We start from the raw sequence: 22,943 nt of genomic DNA, 5'->3' as shown, positions 1-22,943 counted from the left end.
ATTCACTATTCAATTATCTTATGGTTGTCGACTGCTCATAAAACAAAAAAACATAATATAAAATAACATAGATCATAATATTAGTTACAGATGTCAGCTTCCTCTTTTTTTATGTCTGTGTGGTTTGTTTTTTTTTTTAAAGTGTTAATGAATTACTCCACACTGATTTCTGACATAATTGCCAGGATTCCACAATATATTATTCTATATTTATGCCAGAAAATTAGCATCTGTGATTCATACAGCAGTAGCTTTCTTAATTTTATCATGTACTAAGTACATGATGTTTAGGTTTTCAAAATAACAGGTGTTTCTATACCTTCTAGACTGAAAAGAATTTACAATCCTGTCATTGAATTAGTGAATATTTCAAGGATGACACTAATGATATGTGTGTGGGCTTATAGCAAAATAAAACTGCAACTCTGACAAGCTCCTAAATACTGCAAATGCATCAATAATTTCAAGCTGAGAAATATGACTTTTAATAAATATGACTTTTAGCATCCTTTTTTTCTAACATGTTTTTTCATGACAAGTACACAACACTCAGCACTTAATATTCATTTTCTAATACCAAAAGGCAGCTACAGATGGTGTCAGTAGAGGTTATTGTAATATTTCCTGTACTTGCACATACTTTATGGTATCATTGCAGCTAAGAGCTTAGATTTGTAGAAATTCTCTGCCATTTTACTAGGTGTACCGATTAATAATGCGGATTTTTTTTTCAATAGATGGAGTTAAACATATGTTGATATATGTGCGATTTGATATGGGTGCTATTTTGTTGTGTTGACAACAAGCTTCAAAACTTCATATGTCAAATTTTCTGAAGGTGTTAATATCATAGATATTTTTACACTTAAAAATGTTGAATTTCGTGCCAAAAAAGAGCATTTGCGGGAAGTTTTAATTCATTACTTTATTTTGAAGAAAAGTGCTGCTGAATACTTTGGGAAGCTTATGGTGAACATGCTCCATCTCAAGATAGTTGTGAACGCTGGTTTAAATGCTTTAAAAGTGATGATTTCTATGTGAAAGACAAAGACGTCCAGGTCAACCGAAAAAGTTTGAAGGCCAACAATTACAAGCATTATTGGATGAAGATACGTGTCAAACTCAAAAACAACTTGCAGAAAGATTAAACATTGCTCAGAAAACAATTTCCAATCGTTTACAAGCAATGGGAAAGATTTTAAAGGAAGGAAAATGGGTGCCACATCAACTGAACGAAAGACAAATGGAAAACCGAAAAGTCATCAGTAAAGTGTTGCTTCAATGCACGAAATAAAGTCTTTTTTCATCGAATTGTGACTGGTGATGAAAAGTGGACTTATTTTGAGAATCCCAAACACACAAAATCATGGGTTGATCTAGGTCAACCATCAACATCCATTGCAAGGCCAAATTGCTTTGGAAAGAAGACAATATTCAGCATTTGGTGGGATCAGGAAGGTGTGGTGTATTATGAGCTTCTAAAACCAGGTGAAACCGTTAATACTGATCGCTACCAACAACAAATAATCAATTTGAACCCGCTTTGATTATGAAATGACCAGAAGACACAGCAAAGTAATTTTGCTTCATGATGACACACCATCATGCATTTCAAAACCAGTTAAAGACACGTTAAAAGATCTTGGCTGGGAAGTATTAACCCACCTGCCGTATTCACCAGACCTTGCTCCTGCAGATGACCACTTGTTCCGATCAATGGCACATGCACTTTCTGAGCAGCACTTCAAAACATACGAAGAAGTGGAAAATTGGGTCTCTGAATAGTTTGCCTCAAAACAAGAAAAGTTCTATTGGGACTGTCTCCACAAATTACCTGAAAGATGGGGAAATGTGTAGCTATCGATGGACATTACTTTGAATAAAGCACTTTTGATGTTTCTCTTGAAATTATCCTGTTTTCTTTGATTACAAAATCCACTATTATTAACTAGTACACCTAGTATCAGTGACCTTGGAGGCATTTCAAAGCCCCTTATGATGCAAAATTAGTGTAGAACCCACTAAATGTGCATGGACTAATTTGCTCAATACCTAATATACAGGGATCATTCAAAAAGCAGTAATGATACAATTTCTCATCAAACTAAATCATTTCTGGCCAGAGCCTGTGTCTTTTTTTTTCCTAAACCACTGCCCTGGGATTCACAATTCATGGGGCAAAAAATAGCAGAGTGCTTTCTAATTTCTGAATTTTTAATTTATATTTAATGATGCCACTTTCTTCTCAGATCAGGAGGTCATTTAGACTCACTTCAGTGGGGATTTTTGTTCTCATATTTGTCTTTCAAATTAGGAAATAGGATCACAGGAAGATTAAAATGTTTGTCCAATGCAGTGCACTGTGAAGTTGGAAGTAATGGGAGCGTCACAGGGCTTAGTTCCTAGTGGTGCTTGTTTTTTCCTCTTGGACATCTCCTTTCTTTAACAAAAGCTTATGGTGTGCTTCTTATGAGCCAAGCATTCCTGAATGTGTTTTATAAGAACTTTCAATCATTTGACTGTCAAGGCAGTCTTAGGCATCAGGTAATAGAAGTTTTCCAGTGTATAGGTGAGGAAACTGAGGCCCAGAGCAGTAAAGTAACTTGCATGAAAACACCTAGTATGTTGCAGAAGCAATTTGGCTCTGGAATCTATACTGTCCTATGCTTCCTTTCTTTCTCAGATGTGGCTTTTCCCCCCTCTAAGTAAAAAACACATGAAATAATGCCCAATTACCCCACCCTGTGATCACCAGAGCTTCTACTCTGTTTAACACATAGAATCAGTCACCAAGAAAGATTCAAATAAAGAACATAAGCTCCCAGAAGGCAGCTAGAATGGTGCCTGATACATGGAAGGTGCTTAGCAAAATATTTTGAGTGAAAAAATGATCAGGTGAATAGAGGAAGGAATGGATAAATTCATGAATTAAGTATGCACCTTGTTTTAAAGTAGCTTTTAGTCTAAGAAGACAGACCATAATTCAGATGAATAAAGGGTTTTATGTCTTTTTATCTCTTTCAAATTGTTCAGAGAAGCTTTTTATATATAAAACTATTCCAATCTAGGTGAAAGAGATTTGATCAGTTTTAAAATATATATTAGAAAAACATATGTAAATTCTAAATTAAACAAGCTTTTTCTGCATGGCTCAGTCTTAACTGCATGGCTCAGTCTCAACCCAGATTAATTTGGTAGAAGTGAAAAGGAATTATTTTACAGAAATTATTTTGCTTATTCAAAGGAGTTAGCATACCTTTTCCATATGGGTAGTATTTTTATGAGAGCAAACTGAGAAGCAGATATGTGGTGTGAAGGTTATTGAAGGTGCCTGTGTCTTAAAAATACCTCAATATGGAAGTACTTAAAGAAATCAATAACATGCTGAGGTTAATAGAAAGGATTTGGTAGATGGATTTTTATTTCCTTATCATTATAAAAAATAATGGCATGTTTATATTTTAAAAACTATGGGCCATTCAATTTGCTTTACAAAAGAGATAGGCAGATATATTCAAGAAGGGAAACTAATATAATCAAGAGGGGAGAATGGATTTTCATATAAGACTAATACGTGCTAAGGGAAAAGGAGGAAGAAATGTCAGGGTGTGGTGATGGTGGGGGTTGGGTTATTTTTTTAAGATTGGAAAGTCAAGGCCTGAGAAGGGAATTTCATCAAAATGTATAAAACCAAGAAGGCTATAAAATGTTGCCATTGATTTATTCAGTAAATCTAAGTATCCTACAGCCCAAAGATCTACTCAAAATTTAGAAGTGGCCTGACCGGGTTGCTCAATGGTTGAGAGTCAACCTATGAACCAGGAGGTCACAGTTCTACTCCTGGTCTGGGTACATGCCCAGGGTTGCGGGCTCAATCCCCAGTGGTAGTTTTGCAGGAGGCAGCCAATCAATGATTCTCTCATATCATTGATGTTTCTATCTCTCTCTCCCTCTCCCTCTCACTCTGAAATCAGTAACAACATATTTTAAAAAATTTAGAAGTGGTTGTTTTAGCATGAATTCTAAGTATATTTCACAGCAGCTAACAAATTCAGAGTGAAAAGGGAAGCTCGCTAATACGTCATTAAGATAACATGAGATTTGTACACATCCTAAAATTTTGTAATCACTATCATGAGGGTCAGTCAAATGCTTCTATGCATCATGGCCCCGGGTGAAAGCTCCAGTGGAAAAAAACCTGCCAGACTCATTGATTATTGAGTTAATATGTATATATTTCTTTAGAGTTGCTTATTATGGAGACAAATTATGATGGAAGTGCCTAGTGACTTATATTTTCTAGGTTTTTTAAATTTTTATTTCAGAGGGAGAGGAAGGGAGAGAGAAAGAGGAGAGAAATATCAATGTAAAAAAAATTGATTGGCAGCCTCCCATATGGTTGCCTTCTGTACCTACCCAGACCGGGGATCAAATCTGCAACCTGGGTGTGTGCCCTGACTGGGATTCGAACCCACGATCTTTTGGTGTATGGGCAACAGTCCAACCAACTGAGCCACACCAGCCAAGGCTATTTTTTGTTTTTAATGGGCTAAAAATAGTGACATTATTTTAATACAAGGAATGAGACAGTAAGAGAATAAGATTATGTAGGGGTAGGTATTCTTAACAACAAAACTAGACCATGTTTCCAAGCCAATATGCATAAAACAGAGGGCAAGTGAAGGCAAGTGTGAAGTGAAATTCAAAATTATGTATCATGACTACTAATAGTCAGAGATGAGAAAAGGTCTTGGAGGAGAAAGAGGTTGAGACTGTTAACCAAAGTGAGTGTGCAGAATTGCTGGAATCATACATTGCCATGTTTAAGGACACATTAACTTATGTGGGAGTTCATCCTAGATTTTAGTGATCTGTGACATTCTTACCTAGACCAGCATGATCTGTGATATGTACATTTTTAGAAATATTATTTTATTTCAACTGCCTAGATTTTATGAATTCTTCTGGTTATTCAGTCATTTCTTCTGAGTCATTGGTATATACATTTTCCCTTCAGTGAATTTTACTCTGTTTTCTAGACTTCCCTCGGCAAGTTGTTCTACTCATTACTTTTTCCTCCTCTCCATAGGTAAGCATTTACAAAAAGTGAAGTTTCCCACCCATCATTTTTTAATTTTATTGGCCTGGTTATTATTACTTCTCATCTTCTTACCATGTTTGGTGGTATTTCCGGTCTTTCTCAGATGTCCAACTCCTTACCCCAGTGACCCTCCCCATGTTTCAAACAACTTCCATGATTATCCATGTCCATGCTGTCTTGGAATTCATCATGCCAACCTCAGCAAAACTGTCTTTCCAAGCTGTCACCTTTCATTTCACTGGCTATTAGTTGCCATGAAAGTTGAAAAATAGAATGAAACAAGAATCTAGTTGGAATCCAATGCATTACTCCCTATGATAAAATACAAAGCTAGACTGGCAGCAGGTGATACAGAAGCATCAGCATGAATCATAAACGTCCTGGATGGGATGACACTTCCCAGATAGATGGTTGCAGTCCGAATGCTTTGTCTCTCAGGTCTGTGTTTGGAAGTCAGGGTGGTGCACATCCTTTCAACCTCCACAATTAATCTTTTCACACTCGCTGAAGGATGGTAGCTGCGACCACACCAAGAATTCTAAACCATGATACTGTTTCTTTTTTCTGATTCTCCACTCAGAACGAAATGGCTCGCTACTAATAGATAAGCACCCCCTTATCACTTGTCATCAAGGAGTCCACACTCAGCTTTTTAAAAAACACCAGAACTCAGAGCAGTAGGGTTGGCTTGTCAACTATAATTATTGCAACAGCTCCTCCTCCCTTTTCTAAATATACTACTTTTATTTTGGAATAAGATTGGATTTACAGAAAATTTGTAAAGATATGACAGAGCTCCTATGTACTAGTTTCCTCTACTGTTAACATCTCCCATTACCATGGTGTATTTGTCAAAACTAAGAAACCAACATTAGTACATTACTGTGAACTAGACTCAAGACTTCATTTGGATTTCACCAGCTTTTCCATTAATATTATTTTTCTGTCTCAGGATCTGGTGCGGTGTACCACCTGATTTAGTTGTCATGTCATACCAGTCTACTTTTTCTGTGACGATTTTTGCCTTTCCTTGTTTTTCTGGGTCTTGACTATCTTAAAGAGTATTGGCCAGTTTTCCTGTAGACTGTCTCCCAATCTGTATTTGTCTGAACCTTGTTTTATGATTTAGATTGGGGTTCTGGGTTTGGGGAAAGAATAGCACAGAGGTCAGGTGCCGTTCTTGTCGCATAGCATCAGGGACTTGTGATGGTCACATGATATCACTGGGGATGATAACCCTCACCACTTGGGTAAGGAGCAAAAGTCTGCCAGGGTTTTACCATGAATTTACTATTTTTCCTTCCCAAACTCTTTTCTTAGGAAGCAACTTACTAAATCTAGCTTCCTGATTGTCTCCTGAATTCTCTTCTTAATGGCTGTAATAAGCTCTATGACTAAGAACTAGCATGATTATATCACATTCTCTGTTAATTCTCTAATACGTGTCTAGATAGCTGTAGCAGGCAACATCGCCATGTGCTGCTGCCTGTGTGGGATGACCTCCTCCTTGGAGAGCACAGATTGATTACTCAGAGAGAGGTCAACAATAAAGCTCTCACAGTCCAGCTTTCCCATTCCTTATCTGTGCCCAACAGAATTAGACCCCCAGAGAGGTTATTTATTCACTTAATCCTCATCTGAGGATATGTTTATTGATTTGAGAGAGAGAGGAAGAGGAAGAAAGAGAGAGAGAAACATCAGTGTAAGAGAGAAACAGCAATTAGTTGCTTCCTGCCGTGATCAGGAATTGAACCCGCAACACTTTTGGTATGCGGGACGACCCTCCAAACAACTGAGCCACACCGCCAGGGCCAGAAGAGGTAATTTAGATGTTTGGATTATGACATAGCTGGGTGGCACAGAGAGCAGAAAACGTCTCTAATTCATCTAGGTTTTCTGTTCGTTTTATTTTCTAGTCATCCTCAAGTGAATTTATTTAAATATCATATTTTGGTCTCTTCCCAGACACAGCTGTAGTCAGAACAAAACCTCGAGGCCAGAACTAGTCAACTTCCATAACCATATCTTCATGCTTATTACAAAATAGCTACAGAATCCCAAACTACATATTAAGAATTGAAAAATGTTTCTGTATCTGTGGCATGGAGCTCTGATCTCTGTACAGGTAATTTTTTCTCTTGTCAAAATATTTACCTGTGAATATAGGATATCATGTACTCTTTGCTTCACACAACCAAAAGGGTGAGAATGTTGGCTTCCTTTTCATTTGCAGGGTAACAATTTTTTTACATTCTCAAAGGGAAAGGCCCCAGTATTTTGTATTTTTATGTTTACATCCATTAGAGTAAAGTAATGCTTTTTGATGGAATTAATAATTACTCCGAAGAGGAGATAGCAATAGGAATTTTCAAATATATCAGTACATGCAACTTTAATAAAATTAAAGTTGCATGTACTGAAACTGCTTTCCCATGTTTTATAATTCTGCCTTTCTATCTTATTTTCTTGGTTAGTCTAATTGATGTGTGACATCTGTTTCCATACTAGAAAAGTTCATCCTTTGCAGTATTATGAAAAATATTGTTTCAGCTTGTCGTTTATATTTCAATCCCATTTATCAAACTTTTCCACTCAGAAATTATAACTTAAATGCAGTCATGTTTTTAATATTTCTCTTCATGTATGTGGTTTTGTCATATTCCAAGAACTGCCACCCCTTTCAATAGCTTAATTAGTAAATTGCCCTTTGTTTTTCTTGAGCAGTGTTCAGGTTTTTCTTTTTGACTTTTTCACATTTATTTCTGGGCACTGTACTCTGGACTACGCTTTTCCTGACCCTCTTTACTATCGTGCAGAGAAATTTTAGGCATCTCACCAGGTATCACACAGAAAGTACCTGACAGAGCCCAGCGTGGGCTCAGGAAGCCACAGAACTCTCCAGTGCTGTCAGAGCTGCCGCTTGCTTGCAGAGATTTGTAGATATTTCAGTGTGAATTTTCATCCTAACACTACTGAGGCTTCCTATGCAAGGACAATCTATATTTTTGCTTGAATAGATTTAATGTTAATGCTTGAATTTAATGCTAAGTGGCACCGGCCTCTGTCTTGCCCATTTTAATAAACTTCAGCCTTTGATTGGTATCATTTGCTATATTTTGTGTCTTTGTGGCCAGGTAGAAGAAGAGGAATGTCCGTACAATGCTTTGACACTGGAAAAAAGTATAGAGATAGTGGGCATTTACAATAAGGTCATATAATCAGAAGTGAGCCTGGCATGGAACTCTATTGTTTTAACCTCCTAATTCCAAACTTCTCTGTACCATATTATGTTTAAATCCAGCTATTAATCCTGGCCTGGATACTGAGGCTGCCATTGGGTTCCAAACTCTGTCTAAATTTTGGATGAATAACTTTCAGAGAAAAAAAGAGAAAAAGAAACAAGTTTAAAAAAAGAAGAAGCAAGAAAAGAGACAGAGGTGGAAGATATTGTTGCTTCCTAACATGATAGAACCTGAGTGGTAGTGAGCTTAGAGATTAACCTGTCTACACTCTGGAAGATACTTGCCAAAGTACTAACTGAAAGAAAATATAGATAATCTCATAATTCTTTTCTCTTTATTTCATAAAAAATACCATCCACCCTAGCTGGTTTGGTTCAGTGGCTAGAGCGTCTGCCTGTGGACTGAAGGGTCTCGGGTTCAATTTCAGTCAAGGGCACATGCCTGGGTTGCGAGCTTGATCCTCAGTGGGAGGCATAAAGGAGGCAGCTGATCAATGATTCTCTCTCATCACTGATGTTTCTCTCTCTCTCTCCCCCTCTCCCTTCTGCTCTGAAATCAATAAAAATATATATTCAAAAAAACCAACCCTTATACCTCTTTGTTTAAAAAAAAATGTGTTTACTGATTTTAAAGATAAATGGAGAGGGAGATAGAGAAACATCGATGTGAGAGAGACACATTGATTGCTTGTTTCCCATATGCACCCTGACTATGGATTGAACTGGCAACCTGGGCATGTGCCCTGACCAGGAATCGAACTGGCAACCTCTCAGTACATGGAACAATGCTCAAGCAACTGAGTCACACCGGCAAGGGCCATCATACCTCTTTATTGATCAGGGTGAACATGTGAATACAGGTAAAACGTATTTTTTGCTTTGCTATAATTGCAACCAGAAATCAAACTTAAAATAGATATATTTAAGAATTTCTCATGCGCTATGATACATTTTGAATTATTCTATGAATTTATCAACTGTAATTCAAATTGACATGGATCATCAGTTAAATCAACACATTAATGATCTTTTTTTTTTTACATATTCAAACAAGACTTTTAAAAAAACATTCTTTCTGTAGGAATTACTATAATTCTCTTTAGAGTGGTCAAGGAGAATACTGGCATTGGATGCATGGCCAGAGTTTATGATTATATAATGTCTCTGTTACCTATCAGTCCTCTCTGATAGTTATTTTGTTTGCCTGCTTAATGAATTTGAAGTGTGAGTGCTAGGTTCAGGCCAATAAGCCTCTGTTATAGTTTGCAGCTTCACTATCATTTCCTTCACTGCAGTACATTAAAAAAAGAAAAAGCCATGAACTTACATGGTTTCGAACTGTCCATGTTCACCATCTTACTTTCCATAAAGGATGGAATTATTCTCTCTTTCTCTCTCCCTCCCTCTCCACCTCCCTGCTCTCTCTCCCCAGGGTTTATGGACCTAGAAGGACAAAGCTAAAATGAAACAAGGATCTAAGGAAGCATTCTTCATACATACTCCCTCTATGGCCCCCTGGTACCTTGCAGAGGCCTCTAGCAGCAATAGGTTCTATTTATATAAACTTAATTGGAACAAGTAATAACTTACCTTAGCTTTATATCCTCTTATATTGTTTTTTATTTTTATTTTTCTTTAATTTGTTTTGGCTATAAAATTCAAGGGCGAATAGCGAGAAATTAGAGCCACCTGCACTGCACACAGATGCTTCATAAACTCCCATGCCCTGCGGATGCACTCCTGGGCTGAGGTGCCTCTTCACACATCCCCTCTCTTCCTGTCCATCAGAAACACGGCGCTTGGTGCACCTGTCATCCTGAGACTCTCATTCCCACAGACATTTCATTGGAACAAACTTTGGAACTAGCCTGCCCTGGCAATGCGCATTCCCACAGCTACACAGACTGTAACCTTAAATAAGTAAAATTAAATTTTATATTAAATCCCATGGACAGAGTTAGGAGTTCACCATTAGGGGAACCCACTGAGTCATCAATGTGATTGGAACTTTATTTTGTCACTTGGAATCCTGAAACAGTAAAGGTGGCTCTTAAAAGGGGCTACACTACTAAAGAGAGTAGCTTAAACATTTAGTTCTTTTTACTTAATTTATATTATCTTCAACGTACCTTTATTTGAGTTTCTTGCTGGAAAAATCCAGTTACTTAACAAAATAACAATAATAAGATTCCCTAGCACTAATTCAGTTATTTTTTCTTAACAACACAGCTTGTTGGCTGTTTGACTTTGGTCGTTGTCTTACTACCAAAGAGCAAAGCACGGCTTCTTAAAGACTGCCTCCTGATCCAAATCAGCAACGCATGTGTTCTTCACATGTTCTTCACGGGCCGCGGAAGAGGCTTGCGTGGCAGCTGGGACAAAGCACCATATGGCTGGGATGAGGTGAAGGATGATAAAGGCACATGAGGGATGGGAGGGGAGATGTCACAGCTTGTCAGCCATTCTCCCTAGAGGAAGCTCTGGTGACAGGAGAATGATTGAAATGGCGCATGTGGGGTCCCTGGGCATGGAGAATAGATAAACAATGACGAAGAATTCAAAGGCATAAACTCCAGGGAAAGGATGGAAACAAAAGGGTCTGGGGGTTGGGGAGAAGCATAGTCATCCTGCAGTTGGTGAAAGATGCCAGGAAAAGACATTGATGGGAGTGGTGATTAAAGGTGGCCTTACGAAGCCTTGGAATAATGACAGGTGGAAAGGGTACAATGATTAGCAAGAAAGTCCAGAGAAAGAAAAGAAGCCTGAAATGAAGTATATTCTTATAGGGGCAGGCATGTGGGATGACGAAAAGGGCAAACAAAGGATGATGTTTTCTCTGCCAGCTGGTAAAGGAAATTGGAGAGATATTGAAGCGATCACGTCCTGTCCTTGCAGAAAGGAAGCACCCTTGTCCCCAACTTACTCCACCTATCAATTTAGCCCAAATTCTCCCCAAAGCCTTGCCAGGAGGGTCTATGGGTTTCCAGCCAAAGTAAGGGATCCATCACACGGGCCCAGCCAGACAGACGTTCTGCTCTCTGGATCTAAAAACAGACAAATAGTAACAGCCATTTATTGAATACAACTCATATGCTAGTTACTGTGGGGAGCCTTACAATCTATTTCTCATCATCACTTAACCATGCATGTTAAATATTTTGAATCGATTTTTAATCGATTTTTTAGCTCAGAGAAGCTAAATAACTTCCCAATTCACATAGTCGTAGTATTAGAGAACGGATCCAACATCCCCTCTGTTTAATGACAGTTTTCTAGACAAATCCATCTGTGTTTACATAAATGAGGGAATAGCCACCTTCCCAAGCTGCATGTGGTCTTTGTTCCATCTTGGATGAGCTCTTTAAGAGGTACTTTCCTAAGTAAACAAAGTGAAAATAAAGAAATGAGGTATTACCTCACACCTGTCAGAATGGCTATCATCAACAAATGACAAGTGCTGGTGAGGATGTGGAGCAAAGGGAACTCTAGTGCACTGCTGGTGGGAATGCAGACTGGTGCAGCCATTATGGAAAACAGTATGGAGTTTCCTCAAAAAGTTGTTTATGACACTGCCATTTGACCCAGTGACCCCACTTCTAGAAATATATCCTAAGAATCCCAAAACACCAATCAGAAAGAATATAGGCACCCCTTTGTTCATAGCAATGCAATTTACAATAGCCAAGATCGGGAAACAGCCAAGTGCCCATCAGCAGATGAGTGGATAAAAAAGTTGTGGTACATTAACACCACGGAATACTATGTAGCTTTAAAAAAGAAGGATCCCTTACTCTTTGAGACAGCATGGATGGACCTGGAGAGCATTATGCTAAGTGAAATAAGCCCGTCAGAGAAAGAGAAGTATCACATCATCTTACCCATATGTGGGATCTAATGAACAAAATAAACTGATGAACAAAATGGATCCAGAGATATAGAAACATGGAACAGAGTGTAGAATCTTAGAGGGAAGGAAGGGGTGGGTGGGGAGACATTAACTGGGGAACTTATATGCATAACCATGGACACAGACAAAAGTGTGTGAAGTCCTGGGAGGGGCGGTACAGGGTGGACGGGGTCAATGGGGAAAAAGGGGGACATCTGTAACACTTTCAACAATAAAGATAAATTAAAAAAATAAATCATTAAACGCATACAATGTATACTTTCATATACATACAATGTACAGATCTGAATATACAAGCATTTATTCACACATATGTTGGTTGACCAGTTTACCCAATATTTGTCTTCTCATTTTGTCTCTTGCAAAGACTTCCTACTCTGAGAGATGCAGTTACCTCTGCTGATATGAGAATATGGTCCAGAATTTGTTTTTTGCCTTGTCTCTGTGTGTGGCCATAGGTAACCTTTCCCAGCATCCAGCCTGGGCCTGGCAATTCTCCTGTATGCATGGTCCTGGGATAAGTATCAGACTTCTGATATCAGATCCCCAGGTTTTCCTCCTGGAGGCCCGGGCCAGCCCCAGCCAGTGTTTCAGGCTTTCTTTCTTAAAATCTTCTCAATGAAAGCATTCCTTGTCTCGGGAATTATTCCTACCTGAACACAGCTTCTCCTTTAATGTATTGTTGGATTTCCAGAACATTTTCTTCTCTCCATTTGATCCTAAGTTAAATATCCACACCCCATACCTACATTCCCCTGGAGCCTTCTTCTGAGTTTAGTTTTGAAATGTACATGTCATTTATTAGAGTTATAATTATTAGCATAACCAGCTTGCAATAATAGCCCAGGTTCCTCCCCAGACATATTCTCAAGTACCCAATTTAGAGGGTTCTGGCAGGGAATTTTCTAGTCAAAGTCTAATCATTATAATTTCACAAATTTGCAAAGCCTTTCATTTTGCTAACACTGCCAGGATGTATTGGATGCCCAGGGTGTTTCTAAACACACTGTGCTAGGTTTGGGGATTAAAGTGGTAAACAGGTTAGACTTGAGTCCTCCTCTTACAGAGCATATAATTTGGTAAAGGGCACCCAAAAGTGACTGGGCCATTACAGGGCAGGGTCGTAAGTATCCTGAGAGGACACTTATCCTGGTCCTAAAAAAGCCCATGATAGAGGCACCTAAGCCAGGTAGGGATCAGTGAGTGACAGCTAAACTGAAATCTGAAGGGCAGGGCAGCAAGGCAGTGGGAGGGCGGTATTCCAGCTGAGGTGGCAGCACACGGAAGGAGCAGAGGAGAAAGTGTGAGGTCATCATGGAACTGGACAAGTTCAGTGTGGAGAGCTGAGAGCCAGCAAGGAGAGCCTTTGGAAGACCTCAAGCCTGGTTCTCTACCTCCAGAGCCCTCCCACCGGGTTTTTCTCAGGCCACCCTGCTCCAGACTGGGCAAGTAGAGCTGGAATGGAGGAGCAATGCTGGAGGTGAGAGGACATTGGTCCTTGAGGGAGAATCAGAGGCAGGGAGAATTGGGAAATGGATTAAAACAGGCCTCCCATAGTGCCTTACACACAGTAATCCCTCCATGGACATTGAACGGATTAGTGATTGAATACATAAATTGATTTCACCAAAGAAAACTCACACAAGTGGGATCCAATGTCATAGAGTGAGTACTGTGATCGTTTGTGAAATGATAGTTTTCTGGGAATAGGATAGAAATGGTTTAGTTAGAAGTGAGTTCTGATTTCTAAACAACCCCCTACCAAAACGTGAGCGTGGAACTCATTTGTAAGAGACTGTCTCAAATGTTGTAATTGTCTAACAGTTTAGTCCCCTATCCTCTCAGGGCAAAAGAACATGATTTAAAAATAAATAATTCTTGCCCAGCCATGTGGCTCAGTGGTTGAGTGTTGACCTGTGAATGAGGAGGTTAAGGTTCCATTCCCAGTCAGGGCACATGCCTGGGTTGTGGGCTGGATCCCCAGGAGGGGGCATGCAGGAGGCAGCTGATGAATGCCGCTCTCTCACCATTGATGTTTCTATCTCTCTCTCCCACTCCCTTCCTCTCTGAAGTCAATAACAATATATTTAAAGATAGAAAATAGAAAAATAATAATTCTTACAAGCATAATCATAGGAACATGATAGACATTCAATAAAATTAGGTTATTCATTCTTAGATACTAATCCAGTAAATTATTTTATGTAAAAAGGAAGATTCAATGAAATATTATAGTTTGTTAACATCTAGTTCATATTCATTTAAAATGAAATAATTGTTTCAAATCACTTTTTTTTAAACACAAATTTTAAATTGTCTTTGTTGTATAAGGTTCTTAATACACCAGCTGAAAGGCCCTGATTCTCTGAATTTGAAAATAAGTGAAGCTTTATAAAAATGGGATTTTGTTATTTTCAAATACAAACAGCCACACTTCGTTTTGGTAAGGTTGTAAAATTAAGTTTAAAACTATAAAAACGTTAACCAAAATTTAAATTTTATCTACTTCTCCATTAGACCATTAAAAAGCTAGAGTTTGGTGTCAAAAGAGCACCAAGAAAAAAACACCAAAGGCAAATAAATGTTTGCTCTTAGGACAATTAAAATGTTCCTGTCACATCACTAATGTTATCTAGTTATATTTTATTTTTATTAAATCTTCAAGATAATAAGGAGATGCATGGAAGAAAGCATCTAGCTGACCTGGTGGCCACACTGGTAGTGCTTCAGTTAACAACTTGGGGAGTGACAGTGGGAAAAAACCTATTGGTTGTTTGATATTTAATGCAAATTAAATATTTTTGTGATTTTGTGAATATATTTTATCATCTTTCATATGCCTCATAGAAGTGGAGGTCAAGCACTGTTGATAGCACAGATATAAATTAATATTCCTATAATAACATACTAAAAATTTGACAGAACAAAAGTCTCTGGTATCTAGACAAAATGTAGCTTCATAGAAAAATTCACCCAATAATATAATTATTACCAAGGCTATTGCAGTGACATCATACAAATGTTATTCTTAGTTTTTTGTTTCAATACTATCTATTCTTCCCATTTATATTATCTTCAGAAATCACCTCTTATTCCTGGATTTTGCTATGATATTTTTTTTTTAAAGAGATTCTTAAAAAAAAAAAAAAAAAAAGACTTATGTTAGAGTGTGGCAAATTCGCCTCCTCTTCTTCTCCATGACAACAGAAGCTGTAACCATGGCAACAGTAATGGGCCAGAGAGATTAGGGCCAGAATGGAGATTAGGCCTCCAAGAGCAAAGAAAAGGAGTCCTGATTGGTTCCTTATTGAGTGAGACCTCTGTGAAGACAAGTTACTGTTGAGAGAAAGCATGGAGGATTAGTAAGAACAAAATTAATTTCCCTGTGTAAAGCAAGAAGCCATTCCTTTGTGAAAAGTGCGTCCCTTCCTTTTCATATAAGGACTGTTTAAATTGAAGTAAAGAGTCCGTGATTGATTCTATTCTGAGCTCTATCTGTGCCATCCAGTGTAGACCAGGGAAGCTGGAGAGGAGAGCATCTGAGTGGAGACTCCATTGCTCTCCTTCCTGGCAGTCCCTGAATGGATGGGAAACCCAGCTGACTTCTGATGTGATATCATCCATAAGTGAGCTGCTTTGGGACAGAAAGGATTTGAAAATTTCTCTCCTGTTCTTTTAAAAATTATTTTCCAACTTGAAAATTTTCCAAAGATTTTTCAAAGTCATCATTGCTCACCTTTTGTGTTTAAAAAATCTTTTGTAAAAATAGTCCGTAAGAATCCCCTTTTCTTTAAACTGATAAAATGTACAGGCATTACATTTTGAGAAAAAGTCTAATGATTTCACATCTGCACATTGATTAATTGGGTATTTATTTTTAAAAGTTATAGACATGAGAATGCTTAGGCAAATGGTATGAATATTTTTCATTTTAAAGAATTTTGCCAAATTGACTTCTGAAGTCTGTACTCTTGCAGGCTTCAGCTGAGAGCGGAAGGTGGTGGAATTCCATGGCCAGGACTAGGTAGTAACACTCTCTAAAGTCTTGCTACTCAGATTGTTTTATGTTTTTAAATATGTTTTTCATTAATTTCAGAGAGGGAGAGGGAAATAGAAACATCACTGATGATGAGAGAGTCATTGATCAGCTGCCTCCTGCATGCCCCACACTGGGGATGGAGCCTGCAACTAGGGCATGTGCCCTGACCTGGAATCAAACCATGACCTTCCAGTTCATAGGTTGATGCTCAACCACTGCGCCACACTGACTGAGTACAGACAGATTGTTTAAATAGACTTTATTCAGACAGACATTTTTAGATTTTATTTTAATGCACATTTATTTGTCAGGTTGAACCTTGTTTTAAAATAAGATTCCTCATTATTGTATGGATTTTTAGACGTTCCTTTTTAATTTTATAGATATGAACTCGTACCTGGTAGATACATATTTTGTGAATGCTTTGGGTCCATCTTGCCAAAGGACAGGCACCTAAGTCAAGAGGAAAGTGGGCGTTAACTGGGTGAGGTGGGTTTCTCAGAGGGTGGGAGCTGCCTGTGCCAAGGCCCTAGGAACTGTTCGTGGCTCAGCATGCACCTCCCACCCTCGCCCGCCACTCTGCCACAGAGCTCGCTAAAGAGCCAGGAGCCTCCATGGAAGCTGCCGAAGACACTCTCTTCCGGGGCTGGAGAGGGGCTGACATAGGATAGATGCTCTAGAATACTTGCTGAGTGAAGAGAGCCAATGATCGCTGCTTGCTGCGGACCCCTACACGCCTCTGCCCAAAGGTGGCGTTTTTGCGATGATAGGAACGCACTAGGCTACCATGCAGGATGGCCCACTCCCAGGGAATCATCCTCCGTGAGTGGGGGAGAATAGGATGGTAGATCAATTCCCCAGCCTGCTTCCTTCAGAAGTGGATCGCTCAGAAGCTTGTGGCACCCTGACTCCCGGGGTCCCCAGGGGAGCTCCCTTCAGTTTCCCACAGCAGTAACTGTCAGCTCACTCCCTGCTGTCTCACTTCCCCACTCCCCGAGGGGGTTTCCTGGGATCACCTTCCAAATAAAGCATTTGCACTTAAGTCCTTTTCTAACACTCTTTCTTTGTGGAGGAAGCCAAAACAAGAAAAGTGCCCTGACCGGTTTGGCTCAGTGGATAGAGCGTAGGCCTGCGGACTGAAAGGTCCCAGGTTCGATTCTGGTCAAGGGCATGTACCTTGGTTGCGGGCACATCCCCAGTGGGAGGTGTGCGGGAGGCAGCTGATCGATGTTTCTCTCTCACTGATGTTTCTAACTCTCTATCCCTCTCCCTTCCTCTCTGTAAAAAAAATCAATAAAATATATTCAAAAGAAAAGTGATCAACAGGTGCCAGGCCAGCAGGCAGACTGAGGAGTTTGGAGTTTCTGAGGGAAAGAGTAGACCTGGAGGATAATAAACGGTGGAGTGACAGGGCCAGATGTGTCTTTTACCAGCTTATTCTGGACGCTGCGCAGAGAACACCCACCCGCGCGGGAGGTGAGCGGCAGGGGAAGCAGAGGAGCTGAAAGAGAGCGGGACAGTTCTGGGGGAGAGAGTGATGGTGTGGCTGTAAGTGTGACCGTGCAGATAAAGTGAGTTGTCCAGGAGCGGGTCTCCCAGAAGGGGCGAATGGGGGAGAGTCGGGGATGGGAGCCACAATTGGGGTTTCGGGCTGTACAGTTGAGAGGACAGTGTAGACATGAGTGAGTTAAGCAGCCTTGGAGGGGAAGCAGGCAGTGAGTGGGAGGGAGGGGTGAATTCCCTTCACAGTGCTGGTTGGCACTGTCCATGGTGCATGCAAGTAACGGCTTTTGTCAAGAGGGTTAATATCACCCATGTTTTGGACAGAGGTGCTACCTATCCGGGCATCAGCCTTCCACCCTCCCCTCTCCACTCTTCCACAGAAGATTGGCAGCGCTCTTGCCAGTCCCCCATTTATTTCAAATTCTGTGCTGATCAGGAAAGCAAGGGGAAATTCTATCAATGAAGACAGACGTGGGCTGAGAATCTGCAGAGCCAGAAATGACTTGGAAAGCTTTCTGCAGTTCTTTAAAACCTCTCCCTTTGTATCACTGGTATGTATTGTAAATTGATAATGTTTCTGGAACCACTGGGAAATGAGATGGCCCCCGCCCCCCAAATGGGTTTTCTAGCTAACAGGAGTGCAGTTCCCAGCACCGGGCCCCAGGAGAGAGAATGCAAGAAAGGAGACTACCTTTCATAGGAACTGGATACAAATGGAGCACAAAAGCCAGTCTGAAGATTAAATGTAGGCAACTGGGTTCTTGTGATTTGGGGCCAAAACTCACCTGTCAAAATGAAATTCACATTCCCAGACCTGGGGACTTGAACACATACGAAGAACATATCTTCCCAGCAAAGGTGAATTATGAATTCACACACACACACACACACACAATCAAAAACTTCTAATACATGTTAGAAATGCCCCAAAAGTTTAAAAAACCAGTTTTGCAATTGTGAATGATTGCGTTATTCCTATGAATAACAATTGTTAGATTTTGATAGGTGCAGTTGCCTATTTTTCTATGATTTTTTTTTTGGGGGGGGGGCATTTCCCTTACTAGCAGGTAGTTCATGAGAACTGTTTCTACTTTTTGTTAGCTTCCATCAACTTTAATGTACTTCTTTACGTTTTCGGTGGTCTTAGGAAATGCATATAAATCCTCAAATTATACCAAAAACAGTGTAAACAGGCTCTGAGAGGAATGAGGTTCTGTAATAGCTACTTGGTCACCTGAGGCATTTATCAATACGTGCAGGTCCACGGTCGTGTTTCCCCGTTTCACACTTAAATAGGACATTTATTCTTATTGTCAGTGACCGCATGATTACCAGAAACTGGAAAAATATGAAGCACATTACAGATGCGGTTAATTAGCTACCTTTTCATAAACTCCAAGGACTCCTGTTAAACCTTTGATTCCACTGACTGTTTCTTTGCTTTCCTGGTTTGTCTTCATTTCCGTAGCATCTGTGTGAATGTGCCATTCTGTGTCTGCTGCTGGGTCTGCTTTGCTTCCCTGCCCTTTGCCCACCCGTGGCACCAACACCTCTGACCGCCTCCTCTCCTTTCTCCTCAGCGATCCCAAGCTCCAGTGTGCTCCCTTCTGCTCCCAGAGATGTGGTCCCTGTCTTGGTTTCCAGTCGTTTCATCCGTCTCAGCTGGCGCCCACCCGCAGAAGCAAAAGGGAACATTCAAACCTTCACCGTCTTTTTCTCCAGAGAAGGTGACAACAGGTAGGCGCTGCCAGTAGAATTCAGCCTGGCCATCCCTCTCTGTAGAGGTATGCTGTGGGGCACTGGCAGCGGGCGTTCTTGGCAGGGACCATGGAGACCTGTGAAATCTACTCTGTGTCCTTCACTCATTACTAAATGGAGACTTTATGACTCCTGTGTGGTTTTTTCTTTTATTAAAATACTAGAGGCCCAGTGCATGAAATTCGTGCACTCAGAGGGGGGGTTCCCTCAGCCCGGCCTCTGCCCTCTTGCAGTCCAGGAGTCCTCGGGGGATGTCCGACTGACAGCTTTACCTCTGCCGTGGAGGAGGGAGAGGCTCCTGCCACAGCCACTGTGCTCGCCAGCCGTGAGCCCAGCTCAGGGCTTCTGGTTGAGCGGTGCTCCCCCTGTAGGAGTGCACTGACCACCACGGGACATCTCCTGCATTGAGCATCTGCCCCCTGGTGGTCAGTGCACGTCATAGCAACCGGTCGTTCCATCGTTCAGTTGATTTGCATATTAGCCTTTTATTATATAGGATGTTTTTTAAAAATTGATTTTAGAGAAAGAGGAAGGGAGAGAGAGAAAGAAACATGGATGTGAGAGAGAAACACTGATCAGTTGCCCTCTGCATGCCCCCTATAGGGAATCAAACCCAAAACCTGGGCAAGTACCCTGACCGGGAATCAAACTGGTGACCTCTTGGGGCATGGGATGATGCTCAACCACCTGTTTCTGACCTGTGATGCTTGTTTGCTCATATTTATTTAACTCCTTACACAATAGCTTTCTAAAGGTCGTGGATTGAACATTTGCCTCAGATTAGCAATGACTTTGACTGGCAAATTACTCTAGCTCAGATTATCATTAATCTGCCCGATTAGTTAATGGTGGCAATAAATGCAAGTGCCATAGTAAACATTTTTTTCATTCATCCACCTCGGTGCTTTCACTCCATCAATCAGAGAGTAGCATAAATTTTAGATCCTGAAAGTCAGACTTCACAAGACACAATGGCTTCAGAGATATCCATCTATCCCCCCTCAGTACCCAAAAATCATTAGACTTGAAAGGGATCTTTTGAATCCTTCTACTTGAACTTCCTTCTACTTGAACACTTAGAGAGGGATGCCCTGGGGAGGCTGAAATTACATGCCCATGCCCACAGAGTAAGCATGGATAATGGGAGCAGGCATTTATTGAGCACTTACTGTGCTAGATACCAGACTAAGCATCTGACAGAAGTTGTCTCATCGAATCCTCACAACAGAAACATCGCCCTTCAGGAAGAAGTTTGCACCTCAGTGATACAGCTAGCAAGTGGTGGGACCAGGATTTAATACAGGCCTGACTCTAAAACAGGTGCTCTCAGTGGCTACCTAACTGCCTCCTAACTGATCAACCTGGAAAAGAACCAAGCTCTCTTGATATTTTTTTAGAATTGTGACATGAATTTCCTCTGTAGGCTTATTTCTAATAATTTTCTGACTTGATGGCTTAGTTTATTTGCATCATTTATTTACCTTATAAAACTTACAGGAGCACCCTAATCAGTTTGGCTCAGTGGATAGAGCGTCGGCCTGCGGACTGAAGGGTCCCAGATTCGATTCCAGTCAAGGGCATGTGCCTTGGTTGCGGGCACATCCCCAGTAGGAGGTGTGCAGGAGGCAGCTGATCGATGTTTCTCTCTCATCGATGTTTCTAACTGTCTATCCCTCTCCCTTCCTCTCTGTAAAAAATCAATAAAATATATTTTTAAAAAAACTTACAGGAACAAACTCTTTAATTCATGCATAGAGTATCATACCTCCCACTTAGTGATCTAAAGTTACTTACGGAGTGTGGGACAGTGTTGCCGAAAGGTTAAGGCTATGTGGCTCTGGAATTGAATTGCATGGGTTTCAATCCTGGCTCAGAATTTTACTAGCTGTGTGGCCTTGGGCCAATTACTGGTGCCTTGCATTCCTCACTTGGGATCATAATTGACCTAACATGTAAGGTTGTGATGAGTATTAAATGAAGTTAAGACAAAGTGCCTAAGATAGATGCCCATCGCCCGGTGCCCCATAAACGCTCCATTCTTGTTAGCAGTGCCATGGGAAAATCATGGTGTAGGTTAGAAATGAACGTCAGTGGAATGCAGATATTCTCCAGTTCATAATTAGAAAGGACTTTATCACTTTCACAAACATTAGCCCATTTGATTCTCAGATAAAGCAGGAATGATAATCTCCATATTAGAGATGAGCATGCCTTGCTCTATGCAAAAAGTCTCAAAAATGCTGCCCGCAGAGCTATACAACTAGTAAACACTAAAAGTGGGATTTAAATGCCAGGTTTCCAGTCCAGTGATCTCCTCACTGTACCATACAAAGGAAAAGATATTTGCTAAAAGTGCTACATATAAAGACTGCAGGAGTTCAGATGAGAGAAGGAAAAACACTTTCATGAGCATCATTCAATTTAATCCTCACCATGACCCTGTGAGGTAGGCAGATAAGTGACTGGTATCTTCCTTTTGCAAATGAAGCAGGAGGGCTCCGAGATAGCCCCTGACTTGCTCAAGGTCACATGCTGACTTTGTGGCAGAACAAAGTCAGGGTCTTCCATGTGCAGGGCTGTATGCAAATACAGTGCTTGATGCTGCCTCAGGAAACCCCTGCTCACTGCTTGGGAGTAGAGAGCAGCTCTTCATGATTGACATAGAGGATTCACTTTAGAATTCATTGTGCATTGGATTTCCTTCTTTAAAAATGTATTTTAATTGATTTCAGAGAAGAAGGAAGAGGGAGAGAGGGAGAGAAACATCAATGATGAGAGAGAAACATTGATCAGCTGCCTTCTGCATGCCCCCTACTGGGGACTGAAGTGGCAACCTGGGCATGTGCCCTTGATTGGGACCCTTCAGTCCACAGATCAACACTCTATCCACTGAGCCAAACCAGCTAGGATGATTTTCTGTCATTTTTTAAAAATATTTTTTATTGATTTCAGAGAGGAAGGGAGAAGGAGAGAGAGATCCAAACATCAGAGATGAAAGAGAGTCATTGAATAGCTGCCTCCCGCACCCCTTCCCCCGACTAGGGAGCGAGCCTGCAACCCCGGCATGTGCCCTGTCTGGTAATGGAACCGTGACCTCCTGGTTCATAGGTGGACACTCCACCACTGAGCTACGCTGGCCGGGCAGATTTTCAGCATGATTTTTACATGTCCTTCCCCTGCTCTGCAGCGTTGAGGACCACGCAGCTGATGAAGCTTGTTATGGTGAAGGGAGTGGGTTGTGAGGGAAGGAGAGCAGGGCTCAGAATCCAAAGCACCACACTCTGGTCCAGCCTTAAAGCTCAGCAGGAATGGCCCTCCTGTCACTCTGCTCCTCAGTGAAAGTCAGCCCCGTCCTTTCTACCTCAAAATGGTTTTAGGATGAGAGAACTGTGAT

General features: G+C 40.7%; 1 protein-coding gene across 4 annotated transcripts in view; it reads left to right on the top strand.

Moving 5' to 3' along the window:
• The window catches only part of DCC (DCC netrin 1 receptor), a 983,595-nt gene that overhangs the window by 682,304 nt on the left and 278,348 nt on the right, over nt 1-22,943 (top strand). For all 4 annotated transcript variants that reach the window (XM_080683404.1, XM_080683403.1, XM_080683405.1 and 1 more), the window contains exon 8: nt 19,372-19,528. In XM_080683404.1, coding sequence (XP_080539530.1) covers nt 19,372-19,528 — 157 coding nt within the window. The remainder of the gene's footprint in view (nt 1-19,371; nt 19,529-22,943) is intronic.

The sequence above is a fragment of the Plecotus auritus genome (genome assembly GCF_963455305.1).
Source record: "Plecotus auritus genome assembly, chromosome: 8".
Lineage (NCBI taxonomy): Eukaryota > Metazoa > Chordata > Mammalia > Chiroptera > Vespertilionidae > Plecotus > Plecotus auritus.
The sequence above is the reverse complement of the archived record's forward strand: the minus strand, read 5'-3'. Positions and strand labels throughout refer to the sequence as shown.